The sequence below is a fragment of the Lutra lutra genome, chromosome 16 (genome assembly GCF_902655055.1).
Source record: "Lutra lutra chromosome 16, mLutLut1.2, whole genome shotgun sequence".
Classification (NCBI taxonomy): Eukaryota; Metazoa; Chordata; class Mammalia; order Carnivora; family Mustelidae; genus Lutra; species Lutra lutra.
In genome coordinates this window covers 1,514,800-1,537,389 of record NC_062293.1, presented here as the reverse complement: position 1 = coordinate 1,537,389, position 22,590 = coordinate 1,514,800, and the positions used below count along the sequence as shown (strand labels likewise).

At 65.5% G+C, this 22,590-nt stretch overlaps 1 protein-coding gene across 3 annotated transcripts; it reads right to left on the bottom strand.

Moving 5' to 3' along the window:
* Window positions 1-3,610: 3,610 nt before the first annotated feature.
* Window positions 3,611-20,999, bottom strand: CEP131 (centrosomal protein 131). Of its 3 annotated transcripts, XM_047707945.1 has the most exons (26): window positions 20,758-20,998; window positions 18,560-18,761; window positions 17,739-17,842; window positions 17,157-17,271; window positions 16,750-16,877; window positions 14,281-14,394; window positions 13,610-13,759; window positions 12,392-12,509; window positions 11,855-11,968; window positions 11,483-11,639; window positions 10,954-11,048; window positions 10,279-10,461; window positions 9,745-9,927; window positions 9,547-9,666; window positions 9,231-9,356; window positions 8,741-8,857; window positions 7,576-7,678; window positions 6,723-6,924; window positions 6,384-6,491; window positions 6,188-6,305; window positions 5,972-6,046; window positions 5,115-5,257; window positions 4,864-5,041; window positions 4,583-4,779; window positions 3,926-3,986; window positions 3,611-3,848 (listed from the first exon to the last, which is right to left on the bottom strand). In XM_047707945.1, the coding sequence occupies exons 2-26, from the start codon at window positions 18,743-18,745 to the stop codon at window positions 3,774-3,776; spliced, it is 3,270 nt and encodes a 1,089-aa protein (XP_047563901.1). In that variant the 5' UTR covers window positions 18,746-18,761; window positions 20,758-20,998; the 3' UTR covers window positions 3,611-3,773. The 3 variants fall into 3 exon arrangements, with proteins under 3 accessions (XP_047563901.1, XP_047563902.1, XP_047563903.1); XM_047707946.1 differs by lacking the exon at window positions 5,972-6,046 and having other exon boundaries at window positions 20,758-20,999; XM_047707947.1 differs by lacking the exons at window positions 3,611-3,848; window positions 3,926-3,986; window positions 4,583-4,779; window positions 4,864-5,041 and having other exon boundaries at window positions 5,130-5,257; window positions 5,911-6,046; window positions 20,758-20,999.
* Window positions 21,000-22,590: the final 1,591 nt, after the last annotated feature.

The window sequence follows — 22,590 nt, the reverse complement described above, 5'->3', positions numbered from 1 at the left end:
CTCGCCCACCTTCACGGGAATCCCAGCAGCTTCACCCTCAGGAGCCACCCAGAACCCCACTCCCTGCCGCCATCCTGGCCTCCACCCTCTCTTGCCCGGGTGACCACTGCGGTCCCCGGACTGGCCTCCTTGCCTCCACCCTCTGACCGTCAGTTCTCAACACAGCAGCTGGAGGTCCTTTAAAAACAGAAGTCAGATCTGGGGCGCCTGGCTGGCTCAGTGGACAGAGCAGGCGACTCTTGATCTCAGGGCTGTGAGTTCAAGCCCCATGGTGGGCACAGAGCTTACTTTAAAAAAAAAAAAAAAAAAAGATGCATCGTCTCTAGAGGCTCCTCTGTCAAGTCATGTCCTCGGGACACCCACATGTCCTGCTGCCCTCCAGGCTCAGCTTCGGGCACTGCTCCCCCTCTGCTCCCTTTGAGTGGCCCTCCCTGCCTGGCGTGCCCCTCTGTAGATTTATATCCGTGTGACTAACTCCCTTGTCTCCTTCCAAGTTTCTTCAAATGTTACATCCCAAAGAAGTCAGTCCTAACCCACCCTACTGCACAGCGCGCTTGCCCTCGCCACACATTCTGCACCTCTTTGTAGGGGAGGGGAGGCATCTTGCCTCACAGTGCTCTCCATCTCCTAGCATACCATGATATTTATTCATTATTTGTATTATGAGCAATAAAAGCGGCAAGGACATGGGATCTAAGAAAGGCTTTGAGAGGGGAGCCTGATGTCGTCATCAGCTCCCCATCAGGTGTTGGTAACTGTGGCCAAGAGGCTGAGAGCTGAAGAGGGCACCCAGTGGCCTCCTGGGTGTTTGGTATCTGCCAAGGAGGAAGGGAAGGGACTTGGCTTGGGAGTCTAAGGGGCTAGAAGTAAGGAGTGAGGACAGGGGAACCAAGCCAGTCCTCACAGAGACTGGAGTCTGGCCTCAGGAAGCCCAATCCTTCCCCTCACTGCCCCCAAGAGCAGAAGAAATCCCTCTGCACGGGGCCAAACACAGCTCAATGCAGTCTAGACCTGGCCATGCCATGTTCTTGCGCATTATCTGCGGTTGTTTTCAAGCTGCGCTTCACCGGAATGCCGCGGAAAGCCTGAAAGTAAAAACAGTGGCGGAGTTCCACCACTCGAACACCACGGTGAGGAGCCGGTGCAGCTGCCACTAGGAGATGGAGAATCGTCGGGCAAGAGATGCTGGCAGACAAAGAAGGCCGTTCCATAAAGATGAAGGGCCAGTAGCGGAAGACACACAGCTCTAAATGTGTACGCGCCCGCTAACAGAGCCTCGGAATTCATAAAGCAAAAATGAGCCAGCTAGATGAGAAGGACACGGCGCACCGTGGCAGACTTTAGCAATCCTCTTGGGAACCGACGGAGCAAGGAAGAAAGAATCGGTAAGGACACAGGAGACTAGAAAGACGATGCATGGACGCAACCCAAGTGATAAAGATCAAGTCTGCATCCGACAACTTCCTTCTCTGCACCCCAACAGACAGAGCCCTTACCAAAACTGCCCGCACGCTGGCCACAGAGCAAACCTCAATCAGAGTTGAAATGACACAGAACGAGTTTTCTGACCGTAGGTGAGTCAAGTTAAAGAAACCACAAACCAAGAAGATAAGAAAAGCAGTGCAGTGCAAAACAACCCACAGTTCACAGAAACCACCATGGAAATTAGGAAATTATTCTGAATAACAAACCACAAGACCTTACGTTGCTTGGGGGAAAATTCAGTCTTTGCTGCATGGGCTTGGAAGGAAAAGGCCAACCATCGACAGCCTAAGAACGCCTCCTGAGAAGTCAGAGAAAGGAAAGATAATTCCGTCTAAAGGAGAGGAAGGGATGTAGGGGAATTCGGAAAGGTCAAGGCCAGTGCCCCCTGGCCTGCCCCCTGCTAGAGAGCACAGCCCACAGGGCAGGCTGTTGGGTCTGTTGGGTTCACAGTTCTGCCCAGCACAGACCCAACAGGAACTTCAAGGATTTGTCTGTGCTGTCACTTGTTTCCTGAAAGGACGGTGGGTCAGAAGCAGGTTCCATCAGAGGGCATGAGTTCCGTGGGCCTTGGGGAGGGGGTCCAGGTGGGGTGACACCAGAGATCCCCCCCAGCTGCCCCTATAACCCACAGCCATCCAGGGAAGGGACCACACCAGAAACTCAGGGCGTCTGCCCATCCTGCCCACAGCGGGCTTTGGGACACTCCTCCTGGTTGTGGTGGCCAGTCCTGCCCAGGCCGGGAAGTCAGGCCTGCCCCCGGTGGGAGCCTCACCTCTGCCCATTTCCACAGGATTCCTGGCTTCCCTGCCTGCCCCACTCTCTGGACACCACCCCCTCTTCCCAACTGCTGAACACCTTACTTGCAAAATACATAGTTCAGTAATTTACAGCCACTGCCCCGGAGCAATTCCTAATAACTGCTTCAGACAAAAATACCTTTTTTGGTGGGTGGAGGAGGCTAGAGCCTCGATAGAAAGGCCCATCTTCCCCTGTGTGGTCCTGGCCACACCCCTGGGAGCCCAGCTGAGGGCCATGAACAGCCAGCTCCCCTCCCAGGGAGGGGGCGGAGCCGGTGCCCGCCGCCCCTCCCCTCGAGGGGCACCCCCTCCCCTGGGGGCCAGGCACCTGCCCTTCTCCCGACTTAGGAACGCATCCAAAGGCCAGCCCGGAGCTCCGAACAGCGGGCAGACGCGGGGAGCTGCAGGGACACGGCAGCCCCACAGGGAGGAAGCAGGCCTGGGAGCTCGGTGGAGACCGGGACCGCCCTCCTCACCTCAAGCCCCAGAACTGGGTGCCCCAGGCACACAGACTAGACAGCCACAAGACCTTCTCCCCACCCAGTCATGTCACAGGACAAGCCAGCCCTATGAGGAGGGGACACAGATAGGGCTCATATAGGCTGCCTGGGGGCCAGACCAGGGCCCACGCACGCAGGGAGGGGCCAGGCCAGAGGGACTGGCGTGTATCCCCGCCGCACCAGCTCTGGCACCAGACAGAGAAGAAGCTCTCGTGCAGGTGAGGCGATGGAAGCCGGACACGCCCCGAGACAGGACAACAGTGACGGGAAAGGCCCCACAGGTGAGCGTCCGACAGGCTGCCTCAGCCCTCGTGGGTCGGTGAGGCTCGGCCTCCCTGCAGGGACACGTCGAGATGCCCCACGTGAGCCGGAGGGCCTCCGCAGCAGGCGTGACAGAGTGCCGGCAGAGGAGGGGGAGGTGGGTCCTTGAGAGGGAGCCCCCTCGGCCCCCCTCCTCCCTCCCTCCTCCTCCCGGCAAGGCCTGTCCAGCGCCCACTCCTTGGGGGCTCCTGCCTGTCGCACTTTCAGTGGCGGGTCCTCAAGTGGGAGAAGGAAAACGAGGGTCTCCTGGAGGGCTTGCCGTCTCTGGCCATCGGGGGAGCACAGCTGGGGCAGCTGGAGAGGAAGGGGAAGAGCTCCCGAGCTCCTTCTGGGGGTGCGGCGGGCCAGCTGGGGCGCCATTCTCTGTGCTGGGGCACTGGAACCCAACCCCAGGCCCCGCAGCAGGGAGGGGGCACAGGGAGTCAGCCCGAGAGCAGAGCTGGGCCGGGGACACCCCATGCCTGGCCTCCGGCCCAGGAGAGAGAGACAAGGCCGGGCAACACAAAGTATCAAAACCACCTCTTTACTGTTCAAACACAGCCGCGGCGCTCTAACGTCGGGATGGCTCAGCCCAGGGCGGAGGGATGGAAGGGCGCCGCGGGGCCGGGCCGGGTTCCACCTGGCACCAGGCGCCCTCCGCCCGGCCGCTGTCTCCCATCCGGGCTGCGGGTCACTTGGTGCTGGGCAGCGGCCACCCGCGCTGCTCCAGCAGCTCTTCCAGGTGCTCGGCCCGCTTCACCGCCGCCTGCAACGCCGCCCGCTGTCAGGCCTGGGCCGCCCCCTCCACCCCACCCCCCCGCAGGCCCGGCCTCGGGGACCCACCTGGTGCTGTTTTCGGAGGCCGAGCACGGCCTCCTCCTTCTTCGCCAGGGCCGCCTTCACCCTGCAGGGGAGCGCACAGTGGGCCTTGGGGCAGCTCCCCCCAGACCCCGTGGCCGGCATGAGGCTGAGGGCAGCAGGGGGGCCAGGAGGGGCCTCCATCCCGGAAGAGTTGGCAGGTGGCTGTGCCGCCCACCCCATCCCACCCTACTGACCGAAGGCACCGGGCCGTCTGTGGGCGTTGGTGACTGGTGGTGACCCCCACGGCTGGGCCCAGGGCTGCTGCCCACAGGACCAGCCTGGGTGAATTAGAGCCCAGAGGGAGGCTCTCTGCTGGGATGAGGAAGGACCCCTCCCCCACACCTGCCTCTCTGGAAGGACCCTGGGGTCATGCAAGGCTGGGGAGCTGCCCACTGCTGAGTCTCCAGGGTTCCGACTCCTCCTGCACAGGACCCGGGAGCCTCCAGAGACCGCCCAGGGCAGCAGCCACCCCATCCTGCCAGGACACCCGGTGCCACCCGGAGACGGCAGCGGTGGCCCACGGCCCCAGCTCCGCGTCAGCAGCGAGAGGCAGACCCGAAGTCCACTTCCTTTTCTCAGATCCCGGGTCCTCCCGTTGGAGCTGCGGCCCCCCCTCCCCCGCGCGCACCCACCGCCCACCTCCCATGCACGTGCTCCAGCTCCGCCTGCTTCTCCCGCATGAGCTGCTCCAGCTCCAGCCTGTGGCGGGCCCGCAGCTCGGCCAGCTCTGCCCGGAGCTGCCGGCTCTCCTCCTCGGAGGCTGCCAGGCGGTCGGCGAACTCCTGGCGGAGCACCTCGGCCAGGCCGCTCCTCTCGCTGACCAGCTGCTCGTTCACCTGGGCCGGCCGGGGGCGGGAGTGAGCCGGCAGCGGGGGGCGAGGGGGCGCCGGGGCCGCCACCCGCCCCTCGGCCGCGCTCACCGCCGTCAGGTGCGCCAGCTCCTTCTCTTTCTGCCGCACCAGGCCCCGCAGGCGCCCGCTCTCCCCCTCGGCCTCCCCGAGGCGCCCCTTCAGCTCGCTGCACCGCTCCTGCAGCGTCCGCTCCGCCCGCTCCAGCTCCGAGAGCTCCGCGGCGTGCTGGTCCCGGATGCGCTGGACGCTGGCGGGCAGGGGCGGGGTCAGGGGGCTCCAGGGCCTCGGGCCGAGGCGCGCGCCGCGGGGAGAAGGCTCACCGGCTCTCCGCCGCCCTCTCGCTCTCCTCCCTGGCGCGCGTCATGTCTGTCTCCAGCCGGTGGATAACCAGCTCGATCTCCTTATCCCGGCCTCTCCGGACCTCTTCCCTCAGCTCCCGCTCCCGGTTCAGCAGCCACGCTTCCTGGGGGTGCATGGGGCTAGCTGGGGCCGGCGCAGGGTGGGCCCCACGCAACCCGGGTGGCAGGACCCGCCCGCTGTGGGCCCCCTCAGGACCCAGGGTAGGGCACAGGGGGAGCACCAGCAGCACCGCCCGGGGGGTGCCGTCCTGGGGCTGGACACCTCCAGCCTGGGGGTGGGGGCCCAAATGGGGCAGGCTCTGGGAAGATGATTCTGGAAATTCCCCTCAAGTTCCACACCACACCCTTTGACCCGGCTGCCCCGCATCTGCTAACGCATCCCACAAGTACAGTGACCCCCATGCATGGTTACGGCCGACAGGGAGGCTGCCCGGCCACTGACGGGCCTCCGTCATCAGGCCCATGCGCATGGCCTCACACGCGACCCTGGGCACCTGTCCACCCTGGCCTCTTCCAGAAATGTCTGGCAGTGCAGGTTGGTGCTTCCTGGGGAAGGCACCGGGAATGAGGAGGGCAGCCACCCGGGGGGGAAGAGAGGGTGAGGACCGCCCCCCTGCAAACAGGTTGGCCCCTGGCCCGGGTCTCTCCTGCAGCCCCCCACTGAGAGTGCACACGAGAACATGTCCACCAGCCCCCGAGCAGCCGGACTGTGGAACCCAGAACCATGCCCACGGGAAGCCACGGAAGGGGAACCCACACGTGGCTGCTTCCGCGCATGGGCTGCTGGACAGCGCAGGAGGCTGCTTCCCACTCCCCACCTCCTTCTTGGCGCAGTTGGCCTCCCACATCTGTCGTTCGGCCTCCAGCTGGTCCTTCAGGGCCTTCATCTCCATCTGGGGGGCGGGCGGCACCACGACAGCAGGCCTCGAACCCCAGGTGCACGAGCCCAGGCTCGCCCCCCCCCCCCGCCCCGTGGCTGCCACCCCCAAGCCCCCAGAACAGGCCTACGCACAGCGCAGGGCGGAAGCCCGCACCTGGTGCCGGCGTTCCTGCTCCTCTCGCCCCTTCTCGAACTCGGCCCTGAGAGCCCTGCCCTCGGCCGCGCTGCTCTCCTCCAGCTGCCGCCGCGACTCCTCCAGCTCCGCCCGCTGCCTGTGGACCCGAGAGAGGTCAGCGCGCGGGGCACGCGTGGGGCAGTGGGCGGCGGCCGGGCTCCCCTCCCGGCGGCACCTGGCTGCCTGCTGGCCCAGCCGCTCCTTCTCCTCGGCCACCTCGTCGTACAGCCTCCGCCGCTGCTGCTGCAGAGCCCGCTGCTCCTGCTCCACGTGCTGCTCGAAGCTGTGGGGCCAGAGGCTCGGCGCGGGCTCTGGACTCTGCCGCCCGCCCGCCCGCCCGCAGCTTCGGCCCGCGCGTCCTGCCCGCGGGGTTTCCTGCCCCCGCACCAGCTTCGTGCCCGCAGCGTCCGCTGTCTCCTCCCGCGGGGTCCCGGCACACCCCAGCTCTGCTCGGGCCTGGGCCCCCTCCTGTCCCCGGCGAGGACACCCACCGCTGCCCGGGGAGGACACCCACCGCTGCTGGGCGCGCTCCCGCTCCTGCCGGCCCAGCGCCTCCTTCTCCCGCTCCAGCTGCTCCCGGAGCTCCTCCACCTGGCGCCCGAAGCGCTGGGCCGCCTGCGAGTCCACCTGCAGCAGCTCCGCCTCGTGCAGGCTCTTGAGCTTCTTAACCTCCTGCTTGTGCTTGGCGACCAGCTTCTGGATCTCCGGCTCCAGGCCTGGAGGAGGGCACCGCACTGCGGGGGCCTGTTCCTCCAGCCTTGCCGGCTATGCTGCCCGGGACCCTGATCCTTGCCCCTGGTGCTGTAGGTAGGGGACCCCCAGCTCTCCCCAACTAGGACACTGGGGCCGCAGCCCATCCAGGGGGTCCCCCACCCCAGCCACCCCAGAGAAAGCCCCATGGAGTCCACCTAGGCCCACCGTCCCTCCCACCCCCAGTGGGGCTCCTCCTGGAAGAGGCATCCTCGGGGGGCAGGTGGGCTGGGTGTGGGCGGCCATTAGTGGCCACAGCTGGGGTGCTCCGTCAGCCTCAGACCCATTCTCGAAGCTGGGGAGCAGCGACAGTCCCGCGTTGCCGGGACCCCAGGGCACCCCCCATGCTTCCACCCGGTGCACCACCGTCCCCGGGAAGGTGGAGGAGTTCAGGGGGCAGAGAGAAGGCATGGCTCATGCTCTCCAACCGTCCTTTGTCCTGGGTTGGGCCCGAAGCAGGCCCCCTCCCCGCCTCAAAGCCGGCTGGATGTCACCTGAGGGTACCGTGGCTATGACTGAAACTGCCACAGTCCTTGCTCAAGGACGCCCCCACCCCGTGCCTCTGGGCTGTGCAGCCCGTCAGCCTCTGACCAGCTCTGGGGGTGCCCAGTGCTCACCTCGGACTGTGATCTCCTTGATTTTTCGGGTTTTCTCATTGATCCACTTCTCCCTGCGGACTTTCTCGGTGGCGCTCATTAGCTCTTTGAGTTTCTTAATTTCCTGCCAAACAGGAAACAAGAAGTCCCCAGCAGCTGAGGAAGTTGGGGGCACAGAGACCCCTGTGCCCCTCCTCCCCTGCACACGCCAGTGAGCCTACTCTGCCCTCCCCAGATGTGGAGGCCTGAGGGAGGAAGTAATTGGTCTTCAGAGGCCCCACTGGGGTACCCCTAGGTCCCCAACCCTGGTGTCCCCTGCCATGGCTGGGGGGACTTTAAAAATGTTGCTGCCAGGGCTCCTGGGTGGTGTAGTCGGTTGAGCGTCCGACTCTCGGTTCTGGCTCAGGTTGTAATCTCGGGGTGGCAGGATTGAGACCCGTGTGTGGGGGGGGGGTCCTGGCTCAGCAGGGGTCTGCCTGAGGTTCTCCCTTGGCCTCTGCCCCTCCCCCTGCTTGCACATGCATTCTAATAAACAAATCTTTAAAAAAAATTGCTGGTGCCACTGACTTCCCAGAGTCAGCTTCCGGTCTGGGGACCATCGCGGCCCACACCGTGGCAGGTGCAGCTGGGGCGGGGCGGCCTGTGACCGGCAGCTGCCAGCAAAGCCAGATGAGGCAGGGGTCTGGTCCTCAGCCAACAAAACCAGGAAAAGCACGTGTGGTCCCTCTGTCCCGGGGCCCAGAGCTGGGGCAGCCAGCACTGTGTGGGGTGCAGGCGGGGGCTACTCTGAGCCCTCCTTCCCTGTATGTGACCCTGGAGGCGTGCTGTGAGTCCCTGGGCCCCAGGGTCTGGCACCCAGCAGGGCAGAGGGAAGCAGCTCCAGGGGCGGGAGGGGGCCGAGACTGGTGCTGGGGCAGCTCCTCTCCACCTCCCCCGGCCCCCTGGCTGGCCCCCCAGATGTGGGGTGCAGGCCTGAGGCTCTTCTGTGTGTGCTCCTGGCCCCGAGGCTGTATGATGGGTCCCGGGGTCTCATTCCTAAGCCCCCGCGACTCTCGTGTGACTCTTGTGCTCCAAGGTGGCCTCCCTCCCACAGGCGCTGAGAGCTCGCTGGGGCTGGGGGAAGGCTGCGGGGACAGTGAGGGAGGCCGGCCACCCCAGCCACAGGCCACCGGCCCGAGGGACTCACCAGCTCGTGCTGCTCCTGCACCTGGGCCTCCCTGTCCTTGCGCCGCTGGTCCCCCTGCTTCAGCTCTGCCACCACAGCCTCACACCTGTCGGCCAGGGCCTTCTTGTCCTCAATCAGCTGTGATCAAGGGCAGAGGTTAGAGCTGCTGCCCTGGGAGGGGGCCCCGCCACCGAGACCCCCGAGAGCCCGTGGGGGACTCTGGGGCTGGGGGAGCAGGCGTGCCAGCGGGCAGGGGCTGTGGCTGGGGGACATGGCGTGGGGTGGGGTGGGTCACAGCCTGAGGGAGCACACAGCAATGTCTGGGACCAGCCCAGTAAGTGTTCCCACAGGAAGATGCTGTCCGTTTCCACAGAGGGGAGGGGGCCCAGCGAGGAAGGCCCATGGGCCTGGAATTCTCCGTGAGGCCCAAGCCAGTCTGGAACAACAACTCCACGGGCCCAGCAGGTCCTGGCCCCTCTCCCCGGGTGCCCCCTTGCCCAAGCGGAGGCACCTGGTCAATGAAGGACAGGTGCCGCTGGATGGTGGCCTCGTAGTGGTCTCTCTGCTGCCGCAGCTGCCGGCCCAGCTCCTTCTCGGTCTCCTTGACCCGCCGTACAGTCAGGTCCCGCTGCTGCACCTGCGAGGGGCACGGGGTGGGGGGCGTGCGGCTGGGCAGCACGCACCAGGAGGAGGGGACAGGGGTGAGGCCCTCGAAAGGGGCAGGCTGGCGAGCGGGGCCCCAGTAGTCAGTAGTCACGTGCATGCGAGGACCTGCGGGGTGGGGACGGGGACGGCGGGGATGGTGGGGACCGGGACAAGGACGTTACCAGCGCTCTCTGCAGCAGCCGCACCGCCTGCTTCTTCTCCTCAGCCTCCAGCTTCAGCCGCATCACAGATGCGCTCGCCATGGACGTGGGCCCCAGACGCCCCTCCTCTGGCACCAGCCCCTGGGAAGGCCTCACGCATCAGGCAGGCCCTGGTCACCTGGTGAGGCCCTGCCGTCCCTCCCCGGGGCCCCTCCGCACCTGGGGGGCTGAGGCCGGCCGGCCCTGCCCCGACGCCTCCATCTCCATCTCATGCAGAAAGCTCAGGATACTCTGCATTTTGGCCTCGGACAGCAGAGTCCCATCCTCGGGGGGACCGGAGCACGCGCTCAGCTTCCCAAACTTCTCCAGGTTGTCAGCCGTCAGGGAGCTGGCGTCGTCCTCCTTCGGGGGAAGGGGCACAGCGGCAGGCGCTGTTGGGGCAGCCGAGGACCTGGTTTGGGCCTCTAGGAGTCGCTCAGGGAACCCCGGGCAGGGGAGACGGGGGAGGAGCCAGTGCAGGGCCGGCGGGGGAAGGCGGCTGGACCTGGTCTGGAAGGAAGGGCTTCTCTGCCCAGAGGCTTGTGGGGCATCACTGGGGCACCATGGGCAGAGGCAGTACCCACTGCCCACCCCAGGGCTGCCCACGCCAGGATTACTCTGAGCGCCCTAACAAGCCCCTTTGGGCCCTCGTGAGGGTCCCGACCGAAGCAGGCAGGAGCCCCCATGACCCGTGCGGACGCAGCCCACAGTCACCTGGTCGGTCCAGGAGTATTTGTCCTGGTGGTAGGCCCTGGGGCAGGGCAGTGGCTCGGGCTCCTCCTCCAGCAGCCTGAGTGTGTCCAGCAGCTCGTCCAGGGTGGCCCTGGACTTGGCCCTGCCCCCAGCAGGACCCACCACCTCCAGATCCTGGCTGGCCACACCCCGGGAGCTGGCATGCTGCAGTGGACACGTACAAGGGAGAGCCACGAAGGCCGTTAGGAAGCACCAGAGAACCGTGGGGGGACACTAGCGGGGAGATGGGGGAAATGGGGGAGATGGGCGGGGGAGGGGAGGCCTCCTCTGCACAGGCTTGTGCCCACGTAACCACATGGACCAGACTCGCCCCGACCCACCTCCAGGGAAACAAGAAGAGTGGCCGGGTGGGAGGCCCCTGACCTTGCCCCTCGACCCACCCCAGCTCGGGGCTTCCTGCTCCCTCTGGAGACACGCACGCGGGCCCCACCCCGGAGCATTGGTGACAACCCAGCGGGTTTCCACAGTGACCCATGAGACCCCATCCCTGCATCAGAGCGACAAGACCCACTCTGGGCAGCCTTTCCTGGCACCAAGGACCCCACAGGCATGGAGGGGCAGGCTTGGGCCACCCAAGCAGGGATGTGCCCCGAAGCTGAAGCCGGGAAGGGTGGACGGGAGGAGCTGTACAGACACCTGAGGCTTGTCTTCTGGAAACTGCCGGGGCTCTGGGGAGGAGTTGGAGGCAGACTGGCAGGGGTCCTCTGGGCCCGCAGTTCGGAAGCCAGACCCTGCACAACACAGCACAGCATTGGCCGCCCCCCCACTCAGCTGGGGCAGCAAGTCTGGGGAAGCCCTTAAGGAGAGGCCACACGCAGGGGAGGCAGAACACGTGACAGCAGGGGCCACGGCAGACTTCGCGTGGAACACAGGGAACGTTCAGGAGCACTAACCTGCTAGGATGAAGGGTCAGGGGAACTGGTACGACCCCAGAACCCTTGGTCCCCCCGTGTCCAGCTCCGGAAAAAGAGGGATAGGAGCAAAAAGGCAAGGCTTAAGGCTCTGCTAAACGGCAGAGCAGGGGCCCGGGGGCCGGATTGCACCAGCAGAGTCCACAGCCCTCCCAGAGGGACGGGCTTGGGCTGGGCTTGGGGTGGGGTGATGCCCTGAGGGTGCTCAGAGCCAGGCCAGCTGTCAGGACAGTCCCAGGCTCTGCTGCGCTCACCGGTGTTGTTGGCCTTCTGGGTCTGCTGGGCGTGAGTGGTGCCCCCTGGCCTCGGGAGCGGCTCCTGGGCAGGCCCGGGCCTCTCCATCTCCCGGGCGTCCTCCAGCAGCCTGGGCTCAAGGTCACCTGGCTTCTGGGCCCGCTTCTGCCACAGCTCCTGTCACGGGGCCCCTCTGAGCAGCCTCGCCCGACAGAGCCAGGCCCCTAGTCCTTCCCAAGCTCAGCTGCCCCGGGACCCAACGTCCAGTGGCTCGGAGAAGGAGGTTCAGGGGAGGCAGCAGGCAGGGGTCCCCGGGCTACAGGGGGTGGGCCCAGCAAGCATTTGCTGGCTTGGCCCTGGGCTCTCCACACTGCTTGGGTCACCTCAGGCACCTGAATGGCCGCTCGCCTGGCCTGGCGTGCCTTCTCCTCCCGGACCTTCTTCCTGGCCGCCTCCTTCTGCTGGTGCAGGCCCAGGAGCCCCTCTCCGAGCTGCCGTCCCTGCTCCTGCAGAAGTCAAAGTCACAGCTGGTTTGATGGGGAAGGTGGAGCTGCCCGATCCAGCCCTGGGTTTCTACAGGACCCCTCGGCCCCCCGACCTGCCGCTTCTCTGCCCAGAGAAAACAAGCCTCCATCCAGGCAGCCAGGGCTCTTCCAGCTGGGGAGGCCGCTCTGCCTCTAGGAGCCAGGGCCCTGCAGCCAGAAGCCCGCTCGGACTGCTCGGCCCAGGGTGCTGCTGGCTGGCAGGCATGTCCTGACACCCAGGCTGTGACTCAGGGCAGGGAGGAAGCTGGGCCGCTGGATGGGGTACAGACCCACGGCGCAATCCCAGCCTGCAATGGCACTGGTCCTAGAAACCCCTCTGCGCATGGCTGGGACCCCAGGACGCTGGCCTGCATCCTTGCCGCCCGGCTCACACTCCACGCTGACCTTCTGCTTGGACGCGAGCAGGTGCTCCAGGCAGGCAGCCCCGGCTCTGCGTCGCCGCACCTGCTGGCGGTACCATCGCTGGATGGTGACGGCAGCCCGGTTCACCTGGTGGATAAACCTGCGGGGGGGTAGGGGCAGCAGGGCTCAGGACCGGGGCCCGGCCCCGTGCACCTGTGGACTCACGGCAGCCGAGCCACAGCCTCCCCAACCCCGCCCCCGCGGCCCCCGAAGGCCTAGGTGGGCAGACAAACCGACAGCTGCACCTTCCCGCAGATGCTCATCACCGCGGCCAGAAATGAGCCAGAGGCCCGTGGCTTGGCCGTGTGAATGCTGCAGGCCTGACGGTGGACGCCATTCACAGACAGAGATCCACACACAGGGACAGGCCACAGGCCCGGCGCCCCAGCCACAGAGCATTCTAGAAGAAGTAGAGCCCTGAGGGGGCAGCTGGGCGTGGCCAGGGTCAGGCCTGGAGAAGCGGGGTGGGGGGTTCTGGGGGAGGTGGACGTTCTGTCTGGGCGACTCTCCCTGCAGACGACACGGGTGCGCGCTGCCCAGTCTCCACCACGCGACGCATCACACGTGTGGGTCCTACTGCATATCAGGCCAGTAAAGCTCGGCTCCCCGGGCCGTTTGAAGGCCCTAACGGAGCAGCCAGGACCCAGTCGGTCACCGGCCCTGGGACAGGCGCGCAGAGGGGCCCAGCACAGGGCTGCGGGCTCCCGGCCTGCTCCCCGGGCCCGCTGCTGGGCAGTGACCACCTGGCGGGCAGGGTTCCGAGCAGCCACACTCAGGTCACGCAGCTTCTGGACCAGGAGCAACACCGTGGACCAGGGGTCACCCCATAAAATGCCATAAGATTGTTAGTGGTTTTTGTTTTGTTTTGTGTCTCTTCCCCTTAATGCTTTTTTAATTAAGAGCTTTACCGAACTGTAAGGGACATACTATAAAACGTATCCCTCTAAGTAAACGGTTTGATGACTTTGCCTAAACTGACAGGTGGGTATGCCTGCTGGTGGGACCCAGGTTTAGAGCATTTCCATCCCCCCAAAAAGGGCCCCCGCCCCACCCCGCAGACTCGCCTCTTCTCCGCATTTAGAACAAACGGGCCCCAGCGACAGGGGAGCTCGTCAGCGTCCGTGTTTGAAAACAGCCACTCAAGTGGGAACTCCTGTCCCGGGAGCTCCGGGTCCCCTCCCGCCCCCAGCCCACGCTCACCTCTCGGCCTCCTCCTCCGTCACCTCCTTCCGTCTGAGCGGGGCGCCCCCAATGTTGTTCTGGGCCAGGTGGTTGCTGCCGGCCAAGTTCTCTAGCGGCTTTGCGGAGCCGCTGCTCTCTCCAGCGCCAGCGGCAGCCTTGAGGATGTTGCTAACCGGAAAGAGCAGGAGGGGCTTGGGGACGCCCACCCAGGCCCCCTACAGCCCCGGCCGGCAGCTCTGCCTGCCAGCAGAGGGGGCGGCCTCGGCCTCACCTGGGGCGCCTTGGGGCTGGAAGGAGGCGACCACCAGAAGTGAGAGGAGGCACAGCCTGCTCCCCGGTTTCAAATGCTGGTCGATCCCCTCCTACCGGGCCCATCTGGTGACACCCGGGTGCATAGGCTCTTCCCATTCAAAAAAGCAGACAGATGTCGAGTCACAGGACCCCGAGCCAGACAGTGACCCGAGACACTGCACGGGCACCCCCTCCTCCAAGTGTGCTGTGCAGGGGCAAGGCGATGCTGTGTAGGGGCTGCTGCGGGCTCCTAGCAGGGCTGCATGCCTGCCGGGGTCTATCTGGATGTGCTCTCCTGGCGCCCCTTGCGGGCACAGCACCAGGCCTCATGGGGACCCAGGCCGGGCCGCTCCCCGCGCGCCAGCTCCCACACCCGCCTGAGCAGAGCCAGGCCTTACTTGAGGGAGGGAGCCGTGCGGTTGGAGCTCTTGGGGGGCGGCGCCCGGTCCGAGGGTGTGTAGCGGTTGTGCACCATGCCGGTGACGCAGTTGCCCACAGCGCCCTTGTTGCTCCTGTGGGGGGTCGGGAGCGGCATCAGACCCCGGGGCGTGCTCGCCACGCCAGCACCCAAGCGTCCCTGGGGGCCCCTCCACAGCCACACCGCCAGCGGGGGCTTCTCAGGACCCGGGAGAGCCCCACCCATGGCGTTCCACGGAGCAGAACCTGGTGTGGGCCGTGAAAACCCAGGCCCCTGACAGCAGACACGCCGCTGGTGGGGAGTCGGCCACAGACCATCAGTCCACGCAGAATGGGCCTTCCTGAACCAGCGACACAGGACGGGAGACACGCAGTCCTCCCTCTGCCCCCTCCCACCCACCGGAAGGAATACACGTGGTGCAGACACACGTGGTCAGAAGGGACGTGGCGGAGACAGCTGCAGACACAGGACCATAGCGCTTTACAGGAGAAGCAGAAGGGCCCGTGGTAAGTGACCTGGGGAGGAAGGGAGGAGATGCGGGGGGCGCAGGGCTGTGGGAGTGGCCTCTCTGCCCCCGAGGAGGTACAGGAAGTGGGGCCGCCTGGTTCTTCTGAGGCAACGCTGCGCCCCAGATCCCCTCCTCGCCGTCAGCACCCCGGCACTGAGCCCGTCCCCCGCGGCAGACAGCAGGCTGGCCCGCCCGGGGAAGCAGCGTCTGGGTGCTGAGCAGGACGCCCATGTCCGCTGTCCCACGGGGTGTGCAGCAGTGGTGAGCAGGAACTGAACCCCAAGTCAGGAGACCACAGAATCCCTCCCTGGACAGACGGAGCAGCCCCGAGAAGAGCCCCGGTTGGGGACAGGTGCGGACCCCCCAGGACACCAGCCTGGCCCCTGCCCGGTCGCCCCGACGTGAGCCTCCGCACAACTCAGAGGGCCTCCCTCCAAGGCTGGCGGAGCCCGTGTTCCAGACACCCGAGGACAGACACACATGCCAAGGGCAGACACAAAGGACGGGCGGAGGCTCGGCCAAGGACAGGGCATCGTTGAGAATCCATACTGGTGACCAGGCTCGCCGGCAAATGTCTAACAGCCTGTTCGCGGGAACAGCTCCTATTTCTGGGGTCTGCCGATTTCAACGCTCCCAGCGCGGTGGACCTGAGACACGCGTGGAGCCGGGCCAAGCGCACAGCCGGCCTCCGCAGCTAGGGCAGGTGACCCGGCCGCCACTGCCACATCACCACAGACAGAGCGAGAACCGCCACCCTTGGGGACGGGAGGAGCTTGTGGGCCCCAGGGCCATGCGACTCGGCCACAGGGGACAGAGGCAAGAGCGAGCGTGCAGCTCAGGGGTACGTAGGCCCCTCGGGTCCTGAAGCTGGAGGCAGAGGAGACAGCAGGGTAGGGCCGGCTGCAGAGTCCATCCAGGAGGCCCGCCGGGCAGCGGTGGCAGTCACAGGGGAGCAGAGCAAAGAAAAGGAGGGAAATTGCCAAGGAAAATGCAGGAGAACATGCTGGAAAGCACTAGAAGCAGCCCGAGCGCGGCTGTGTCTGGAGAGCGGGACTTGGCGGGGAGGGAGGGCGGCAGGTCTGCCAGTTTCCAGCTCCTCACTTAGCCGTGCGCACGCGCCACTCGGAGAAATTATGATGAAATGTTCATCTAAATTCTCGCATCCGAAGCAGGAATTCTCGCTGCGCCGACTCTGGGGACCCGTCCCCGAGAGCCCCCCGACTGTTCCTTTGGCAAACAGCAGCTGTGTCGGGAAGCTCTTTCTCGCACAGAAGTAAACGCGTCCCCTTGTCCCTGTGTCCACAGCGAGGGGGACCCGCGCCCCCGGCAGCCCGGGGAGGCCGAGCCGAACCTGCTTTCCGCTGCGGCTTCTCCGGGTTGCATGGCCATCCCGACGACTCCCCGGCCTCTGCAGACCCCAGCACGCTGGCCGTCACTCTGCACGTGCCTGGTTCTGTCATGCAGGGTGCGGCGCAGCCGACCAGGGACCACCGGAGCCAGCACGTGGACCGGCTGATGGCGCACAGCGAGCCCGGAGGGCCCCAGGAAATGCGCTCTGCCCTCCTGAGACGTGGGGCTGGGCCTCATATGGCGGCCAGCGGCCCCACGCGAGCCTCCCCAGGCCCGGCCCCTTCAGGAATGAAGCCGGGTGTCTCGGGCCGTTGGGAGGCAAGCTGCCCCCGGAGGAGAGGGCGGGTGGGGGCCCGCGGCAGTGTGCGCCGTCTGAGCTCCCCGCCAGGCCAGAAGAGCCCTGCCTCGTGTGCCCTGTAGCCTCCTTCCCTGGGCCCTTGGGCGGAGAAAGCCGGTCACACGTTCCCTCATTCATTCCCTCACTCCAGAGCGTGGAGGTCCTGCCACGGGCAGATACACAGCACACACCCGCCCCTGGCCCAGGGGCCTCGGGTGGCCAGGGCCACGAGGGGTGCCTGCAGCAGGGCCCACCTGTTGTTGGCAGTGAAGCTGGGGGCCAGGGGCACGGTGCACTCTCTCCTCCGTGGGCCCACCGGCGCATCGACGGTGCTGGGATTCCGGGAGTCGGGCGGCAAGGCGAAGGCCCTGGGCTGGTCATCCTGTCGGTGACACAGTAGCCACCTCAGACCACGATGTGCTGCACAGGCCACTGACCCCAAGCCCCTGGCGAGTCCCCCCACGGCCTCACGCACAGACGGGATGGTCCGGGGGCTGGGAGTCTCTGCGCTCCTCCTCCACCCGTCCCGTGGTGATCCCAGCTGGCTACCACCGACCCCCCACACCGCTGGCCGCGCCTGCAGGTGCAGCCACAACAAGGCGGGAACCAGGCAGGTGGGAACCCACCATCACTCTCAGAGGGACACAGACTCAGTCCTTACCAGGACATTCCATGTGGCTCCCTTCTCGCTGGGAGCTTTGCTCACACCAGCCGGCCTCTTTTTCCCACCAGAGCCACCCTCGAGGAGGGTCAGGAAGTGGGGGTGCTCGGCCGGCCTGCGTTGGGAGAGAGGACGGCACGCAGGGACAGTCAGTCTGGGGAGGCCAGCTCCAGGAGCACAAATGGGCAGGTCTTCCAAGGGGATGGGAGGAGCCAGGTCACAGAGAATCCTGTCCCCAAGCCCACAGCTTGGTCTGTCGTGGCTTAGCTGTGATCCGACAACCACGCCCAAAGGAAAAGCCCCCACCGGAGCTGCAGCCACCTGGACACCCACGTGAGGACGCAGCAGGGAGAGGGAGAGAAGCAGGCAGGGGGACGCTGGCCTGGGGGTCTGCATCTCTACTCGCAGATAGAACGGGTCAAGATGCGTCCCGCCTGCACCCCACACACACCCCCGCCGCCCCATCCGGCCGAGGTGGACTGAGTGCCCGTCCCGTCAGGCCCCGGTGCCTAGCCTGGGCCCAACCCGGTGAGGACAGAAGGAGGACTGACAGAGGCAGGAGAGGGGCAGGCCGGGGGCTACCTGAGGGGGCCGGCCGAGGCCTGGCTGGCTGGCGGCTGGCGGACCTGCGAGGTGCTGCTGGATCTGTGGAGGTTGTTGATGGTTCGGGCACCTCCGGGCCCCTCCTGCAGAAGGAAGGAGCAAGCAGCCCCGTAGCAAAGGCTTCAGGCGCTCGCCCGTTCACCCCGTGCCACGCCAGGCCTCGGAGAACGGATGTGGGGAGAGGAGAGGGTCTCCTGGTTCTCGTGGACAAGAGCAGCGTGGGGTCCTGGGTTAGGGTCAGGGTGAGCGGGCTCAGGTCCTCGGCCTCCCGAGGCCTCATCTTCCTTGAACAATGTGGGGACCCTTCGTCCCCGGCTGGTGAGTGTCCAGGGGGAAGCACATGGGGCCTGGCCCGGGGGCTTTGGCGACGGCTGCCAGGCCTGGTCGTTACCGTCATAGGCTGCCCGAGGATCGTGGCCGGCTCACTCCCGCCAAGCACCTGCTGCCCGCAAGCCCACCAGGCTTTCTTTAAGGCCGGAAGGAACTCATCTCCCTCCCCCCAAGTCACCCTACTCCTTGAGGACGCAAAGAAATCCAGTGTTGGCAGAGCAAGGCGGACGGAGAGGTCGGCGTCAGCAGGATTTACTCTGCCTTGGGCCGGGTCCACCCTTGGCTGACCCTGGCCTTGACCTCTCTCAAGTTAGGTCTCTGGTCTATGAATGGAGTCCCTCCTGAGCCTGGGGCGGCCACAGGCAAGGAAAGGACAACAGACAAGGGGGACGCCTGCAGAAAGGTGGGGTGACCCTTCAGGAGGTGGGGGTGATGTGGGGCGCCCGCACAACCCCGGCCCCAGCACTCACCAGCACCTTCGTCCTTGGCTCACTGCCTGTGACCACAGAGAAGGAGCGGGTGAGGGGCTTGGCCGCGGAGGCGCTGTTGGGACGCCGGGACACAGGCGGAGGGAGGCCTGTCAGGCTCAGGTCCACCCCTACTGAGCTGCCCTCGGGGCTGCCGGAGGGACCACTGGTGGCCCGGGAGCCTTTCATGGAGGCGGAGCAGGCCCTGAGCAGGCAAGGAACGCAGTGGGATGCCCTCTGAGGAGCCAGGCCTCCTCATACACCCCTCCCGCCCGGCCAGGAGCCTGCTGCCACCCAGCCGCCTCCTCGCGGAGAGGGCGGGGATTCCTCTGTCAGAGCAGGACTCCATGCCGAGTGACGGCTCCCCAGGGGGACCCACCCTGCCTGAGGGTGGCCAGGGGCAGCCCCCCACCCGCCACGGGGCAGGTTCTGCACCCGTCCGAGCCTCCCCTCCTCCATCTGTAAGACAGGCAACGTGCTTCTTCCTGGGGCTGTCCTGGACAGGGTAGCGGTGAAGCTCCAGGAGAGATGCTCTAACCGGGACCTGGTCTGATGCATGCTGCCCGACCCAAGGGCCACAACTCTGGCCTATGGTCCGGCCGTAGGAGCCCTGCATTTCCCCAGAGCGCCCGGAGCGTCCTGGCTGTGGCATCTGCTCCCCCCCACCCCACCCCAGGACAAACCACCCTTCTCTCCCTGGCTCTCCCTTCCTCTTCCCAGCCCCTATGCTCAGAGGACCCCCAGGCTCCGCCCTGGCCTCCCCTCCACCCAGATTCCCACCTGGGGGCCCACGTCTGGCCCCCAAGCTTTAAAACAGAGGCTGATGGGTCCTGCCCCACTCTGTTCCCTAATTTCTGACACAGCCCCAAAAAGACCAAAGCAGAACCCTGACGTCCACTTTCGGCCTCCCTCTCCCCAGGGTCATGTTTTGTAACGGACTCAGGCCAAGGATCTGGATCTCAAGCGGACATCTTGCCCTTCCCTGCCACACCTGCGCCCTCTCCCCACATACCCCTCCCTCCACGGTCTCTCCTAGAACCGGGACAAGCACACCGTACCCGCTCCTGCCCTCCCCCCGGCAGCCAGAGCCCATCATTGTCTACCAGGTCCCAGATCACACCACGTCCCTGTCGAAGACCTTCCGAGGGCTCCCCGGACAAAAAATAAAGTCTAGACAGCCAGCACCCTCAGATCTGACCCTGCTCTCTCTGTGACCCCTCACTGCCCCGCACTCTGCCCCCCACTGCCCCGCGCTCTGCTTCAGCCAAACCAGCCATCCTGCTGCCCCTCAGATGGGGACAGGCTGTCTCCATCGCCAGCCCATGCACCTGTGGGCCCCTCTGCCAGCGTCCTCTTTCCCTGGGATGTCACCAGGCTCCCCCTTCGGTCACAGAGCCAGTGGTCCCCATCACTTTGCTCCCTCCTCCTGCTTTAGTTCCCTTCACCTGGCCACACAGGTCAGTCTGTGTTGTCTGACTCCTCATAGGAACATCAGCACCACCAGAACAAGGACCACGTAGCCCCAGCCCCTGGCACGTGGCCGGCACTCAAGCAACAGGAGTGGAGCGGAGACGGAATGACCACGGAGGAGAGCACAGCCCCGCCCGCCACGGAGGACTCTGGTGGGCCAGCAGCCACACACCCTTCCCAGGGCAGGTCCCCGCGGAGGCCTCCTCCACACGCACGTAGTCGGGGGCCCCTGGCCAGGGTCAGTGCCTCTGTTCCTAGAGTGGCGCACAGAGCTGTCCCTGCCGTTCACCCCGCAGGTGTCCCCACTCTTGCGTTTCCGGTCGTGCCGGTGATTTTCACGCCCTCCGCTCCCCAGGGCCCTAGCCACACCCGCCGGACCCGGGCTGCTGGGCTGACACGAGGGCAGCGGCAGCGCGCGGGCTCTGGGAAGGTAAACACAGCCTCTCCCTGGAAACCTCCGGCCCAGGACTCGCCTTGGACACCGAGACTCTGCCCCAGCACCCGAGCCCCTGCCCAGACTCCTCAGCAGCGGCGGACGCAGGGCCCCCGGCGGAGCAGCTCCCGGTCCCCCAAGGTCTCGGCTCAAGGTGGCCGGTGGGACCCGAGACGGCCCACTGGACTCCGCTCCCTGGCGCAAGCCCCCCGCCCGCCCCTGCACGGGGGAGCCCGAGGGGGGAAAGGCTTCACCTGCGCGGGCCCCGCACACGCGCATCCGCGCAAGCCCCCCTCACCTGCGCGAGCCCGGCCTGGGGCGCGGGGCCTGCGGGGCCTGCGGGGCCTGCGGGGCCGGCCGGCGGGCGGATGTGCGAGGCCCTCCCGAGTGGGACGCCCGGGGCTCCGGCTTTGGGCGGGCGACCTCGCGCCCCGGCCCTGGCGCAGGCTCCGAGGCCCAGGTGACAATGAAGCGGCGGGGCCGCAGGGCGAGCTGCGGCCGCTAGCAACCAGCCTCCAGCCTGGCGCCTCCTCCCCCGTCCGTCACGGGGGCCCGCCTTTCCTGCCCGCGCCGCCTCCGGATTGGCCGTCCGGGTGCCCGCTCCAGCCGTCCGAAGAGCTCATTGGGCGCCTGGCTGTCCTTCGGGCGTTCGGGGGTGGGAGGAGCCGGGAGGAGCGAGCCCCCCCGCCCGCCCGGGGCAGCGAGCCGTCGATTGGACCAGCCGGAGAGGGCGGGGCCTCGACTAGTGGCGGGGGGGGAATGGGCGGAGCCTCAGGGAGGCGGGGGAGCGGGCGCGGCGTGGGCGGCGTGGCGCTCCCGGCACGGTTCCGCGGTACCCAGCCGGCCGCGCCGACGCCCAGGCGGCCCCGGGCGCCCACAATCTCTGGTCACCCACACCGTCCCCGGGCTCCCACGACGTCCCCCCGGCTCTCAACACCGTCCACGGCCTCCCACGCGGTCCCCAGTCGCCCATGCTGTCCCCCGGTGCCCACACCGTCCCTGCCGCCCACGCCGTCCCCCAGACTCCCTTCACGCCCTCCCTTGGCTGCCACACGGTCCCCATCGCCCATGCCGTCCCCAGTCGCCCACGGGTCCAGACTCCCTCCCAGCTGAGCCCCGTCTGGACACGAGATCCTGCCGCCCCGCCCCGCCCCCCCGCAGAACTCCATTTAGGGCTGGCACCTGCACATCCCAGAGCCTCGCTGGTGCCCTTTCTCAGGCGCCCTGCCCCAGGACCTGGTCATAGACCGTAGACCACTGCCCTGCCAAGACGACGCGGCGGTTTCATATCTAGGTCTATGGTTCAACCGAGATTTTGTGTAAGGTGTGAAGTATGGGATGATTTTTTTCCGGGGGTGGGGTGGGGTGTGCATGGATGTCGAATTATCCCAGTACTATCTGTTAGAAGGTCATCCCCTCTCTATTGAGTTACCCCCACACTTTTGTGGAAATCAGTTGACCATATTTGCATGGATTGATTTCTGAACTGTCTACACTGGCCCATTGATCTGTGTCTGAACTTCCACCATCGTGGATTAGTGCTGCTTTACAGTAAATCTTCAAATCAGATAGTAGGCGTCCGCTTTGTTCTTCTTTTTCGAAATTACCTTGGCTTTTCAATTTATTTTTACTTTTCTTATAAATTTTCATATCAGCTTGTCATCATCCACAAAACAAAACAAAACAAAAAATGCCAGCTGGAACTCTGATGAGGACTTTTTTTTTTTTTTTTTTTAAGATTTCACTTGTGAGAGAGAGCAAGCGCATGAACACAAACATGGGGGAGCAGGAGGGAGAGAGAGAAGCAGGCTCCCCTCCAAGTGAGAAGCCCAACACAGAGCTTGATCCCAGGACCCTCAGATCAGAACCTGAGCTGAAGGCAGCCGCCTGACTGAGCCACCCAGCGACACTTGATGAGGATTATGTTAATTCATCTGTAGATGAATTTGGGAAGAACTGATGTCTTGATAGTATGAAGTTTTCCAGTCCATGAGCATGGTATACCTCTCCATTATATAGGCCTTCACTGGCTTCTCTTACCAGTCTCCTGTATTTTTCAGCATACAGTTATTGCTAGTATGTAAAATACAGTGGTGCATATAATTTACCCTGTAACCTATGCCCTTGCTAA

Coding starts and splice junctions, on each gene's coding strand:
- CEP131 (XM_047707945.1), bottom strand. CDS start 18,745: ATGAAAGGCTCCCGGGCCACCAGTGGTCCCTCCGGCAGCCCCGAGGGC. Junction 9,357..9,546: donor GGCTGCTGCAGAGAGCGCTG/GTAACGTCCTTG, acceptor TGCCCCTCGCAG/GTGCAGCAGCGGGACCTGAC. Junction 7,679..8,740: donor TGCAGGAGCAGCACGAGCTG/GTGAGTCCCTCG, acceptor CCTGTTTGGCAG/GAAATTAAGAAACTCAAAGA.